The sequence below is a fragment of the Sinocyclocheilus anshuiensis genome, unplaced genomic scaffold (genome assembly GCF_001515605.1).
Source record: "Sinocyclocheilus anshuiensis isolate Anshui unplaced genomic scaffold, SAMN03320099.WGS_v1.1 scaffold2233, whole genome shotgun sequence".
In the NCBI taxonomy this organism is placed as follows: Eukaryota; Metazoa; Chordata; class Actinopteri; order Cypriniformes; family Cyprinidae; genus Sinocyclocheilus; species Sinocyclocheilus anshuiensis.
Window position 1 is genome coordinate 79,772 of NW_015551120.1, and position 3,558 is coordinate 83,329.

Below are 3,558 nucleotides of genomic sequence, written 5' to 3' on the forward strand. Positions count from 1 at the left end.
ACATCGGTAAAACAGTCCATGTGACATCAGTGGCTCAACTTCAGTTTTGCAAAGCTACGAGAATATTTTTTGTACGCAACGAAAACAAAAATAACAATTTATTTAAAAATTCTTCTCCCCCGAGTTACATCTTCCGCCATTTTAGAGAGTATCACAATGCATACGCACGTTTTCCCCTAAGTGTAAACAACGGATTACGTTCATGTGCGCGCTTTCTCTCCCAAACGTAAAACACGCTGATTACGCCGATTACGCTCTTGGGTACTCTCCAAAATGGTGGAAGACGTAACTTTGCAAAACTAAAGTTGAGCCACTGATGTCACATGGACTGTTTTACCGAATATCCTTACTACGTTTCTGGACCTGGGAACGTTACAGTTGTGTTGCTGTCTATGCAGGGTCTGAGAGCTCTCACATTTCAACAAAAATATCTTAATTTGTGTTCCGAAGGTCTTGGAACGACATGAGGGTCAGTAATTAATGACAGAATTTTCATTTTGGCGTGAACTAACCCTTTAAGATTAAGATTAGAAATAATTGGCAAATCACATAATATGGTAGATGAAAGACAATCTCATTGTTACGTGACCAAATTTGAGTTGTCTCATTCGTTGTTGTTGCTGTTGCTTTCAAGATCTTTGCACTGGATGTTGCTTCCATTAAAGTCAGTGCCCGGCATCTGAACTCCATGCTTGTTTACACACCAGCAGATGCCTCTCTTGCGCCCCCTGGAGGGTTTACACTGCGACATAAAACCAAAAATTGACAACACAATGTAAGCAATGTAACTTGACCCTGCCCTCAGCCAAGAGCCATATGTTTATAGGAAAGAAAACTTTCCGACAACTAAGCTTGCCAGTAGCTGACATCTATAAACATGCTGAAGTGCAGAACTAACCTGTTTGCGCTTGAAGAAGCCTTTCTTATCACAGTTAGGCAGGTACAGTGAAAGAGCCATGATTCTGGAGGTGTCCTTCATCCTCTGGATGATTCCATCCAGCTTTCTTCGGCATGGACCCTACAGTTAGCACAAACATCATTAACAGAGCAGTCTGGAAAAGGTGTTAGGTATTAATATAAACATTATAACATATAAACAATATAAACAGAATCAGCATGAAATCATTAGTGTTTTTCACTATCATCAGATGGACATTGATGAACAAACTTACAATGTCAGACTGATATTTGTCCTTTCTGAAGAGTGGGTATTCAACATTGCCCCTGATCCTGAGTTTAGCCTCCAGTCTCTTCTGATCATTTCGCATGGCCTGAGCCTTCTTGCTGTTAATGTGGTCTCGTTGGAATAATGGAACTTTGGCCTGGGGAAGCAGATCCTCTGTTACCTCTGCAACGTGGGTGTCTTCATGTGACTCACGATCTGAAAAGAAGACAATAGTCAGATGCAATGGCATAACTGAGATCCATGTAACAAATACACCAGGGTTACTTGCACTGTCAAGACACCTGTATGTCAATCATGTATGTCTTTTATCCAAAGCGATTTACAAATGAGGACAATGGAAGCAATAAAAATCAACAAAAGAGCAATGATATACAAGTGCTATAACAAGTCTCAGTTAGCTTAATGCAGTACACGTAGCAAGGGTTTTTTAAATAATATAATAAATACAAAATAAAACAGATAGAATAGAAAAATAATAGAGCAAGCTAGTGTTAATATAGACTTACCATAGAAACTATAGAAAAGTTATTCAAATTCAGAAATAGCAAAAGCCAGGTATTTCTGAATAAACAGTCTGTAAAAACCTATCATGGAAGTTTTCGAAGCTACATTTTCACTTGTCAAAGAATCAAATCAACCATGACAATAAGCCGTCAACAGTTTGAACCACCGACTCGATTTTTTTAATTGAAAGCAGAGATGCCAGATGCCATCTTCAATTTGCCTAGTCTATACCCTCTTCCTCTCTCTCACACGTCACTGCATTTCCCAGCTGTACAGTGAGTAATCAGATTCAACAGCTTGACCCATTCCTTGCCCCTTCTGCGTCTTCAGTGGAAAAGCTAAGCTGCCAGGTCATAACAGATGAGCAAATCTCTCAAGCCATTTGTGATGACATCACTGACAAATCAGAGAAAAAAAAAAACTCAGCAAATCTTGGAAATCATTGAATAAATCAACATTGTGTTTCCGCTTCTTTCTTAATCTGTTATTTTATCATCTGCCATCCATTAGTTAACTGGATCTTTCATTTGGGGGATATTGCGTTTTATTTTAGTGATGTTACAATACCCCCCATCCTAATCGGGGGGTATTGTTCTGGGAATGCATGCTAATCTGAGATCTGTGCAGCCGTGAGAGTGGAGGTGTGCTCATTCTTTCTCTCCGCTTTGTGTTCTAAATGTCTTCTGTTACATACTGTTAACATGCCTTTTATCACTAAAATCTCATTGTTACAGTACAAAGGCGGAACCAAATGAGTGCATTTACACAAAATGTTTAATACGGAGTACCACACATGGCATGCAGGGGAAAAGTTATTGTGGCCATGTATTTAGAAATCATTCCCATAAATTATTAATATAGTATGTAACATGTTTTATTATTATTTTTACGTCAATTTAGTTAAATTGCAACCACATCTTATTTATTTTTTAACTTTTTAGAGGATCTAAACTATGTTTTATCTTTACCCCTTTTCTTAAAGGGGTCATATGATGCGATTTCAAGTTTTCCTTTCTCTTTGGAGTGTTACAAGCTCTTGGTGCATAAAGAAGATCTGTAAAGTTGCAAAGACTAAAATCTCAAATCTAAAGAGATATTCTTTATAAAAGTTAAGAGTCAACCACGCCTTCCTAAAACGGCTCATTCTAACACGCCCCCACATGTCTACATCACTATGTGGAAATATTAGCATAATGCCACCCAAATGTGCACGCAAAGAAAGAAGGCGTGGTTTCAGGAACAGCAGTAGTGTTGATTCAGGGAGACGCTGTGTATTTCAGTGCGAAAGCAAAAGCACTTTATTTGGCCTTCCAGAAGTAGATGCAAAAAATAGCATCATATGACCCCTTTAATTTCTATCCACATTCCACAATATAATTTTTGTAATGCCAGACCTATTAATATACAGTATGAATATAGAGCATGAAATAAATAAAAATGTGAAACTGATTCTACATTCATTTATTGAACCAAAGCAACATCATTGCTCTTTTTGATACTAGGTGGGTCAGAACTATAGTACTTTTATGTAGCATTGCATCTTTACACAGAATATAGAGGCTGCATAGAGTCTCGTCTGAGCAGTCTTAACTCATTTGTGTAAATATTAGCTTTTATTTTATTTTATTCAGAATGCTGCCTCATTCTTCCAACTCGTTCTCTGTCAGAACCATTCTCAAGCCTTCCATTCTGGGCTAAATTTGTGACGACTTGCAAAATGAAGATTCAGAGTTAAATAGCTGCAGCAGCTGTTTTCAGTAAAAGTGATGAGATCGCATATAATCACAGTTTTAAGAGTGCTGACAGCTGAGTTAATCGCTGATTTTTATGGAGCTGTAAAGAAAGGCAGAGGAGGCTAAAGCCTGTGA

The 3,558-nt window shown here is 38.0% G+C and overlaps 1 protein-coding gene across 1 annotated transcript in view; it reads right to left on the minus strand.

The window, feature by feature from the left end:
- Positions 1-479: 479 nt before the first annotated feature.
- The window catches only part of LOC107663073 (insulin-like growth factor-binding protein 5), a 7,124-nt gene continuing 4,045 nt past the window's right edge, over positions 480-3,558 (minus strand). The window contains exons 2-4 of the mRNA XM_016453225.1: positions 1,173-1,381; positions 899-1,018; positions 480-742 (exon numbers count right to left, since the gene is read on the minus strand). Coding sequence (XP_016308711.1) covers positions 605-742; positions 899-1,018; positions 1,173-1,381 — 467 coding nt within the window. The 3' untranslated portion in view covers positions 480-604. The remainder of the gene's footprint in view (positions 743-898; positions 1,019-1,172; positions 1,382-3,558) is intronic.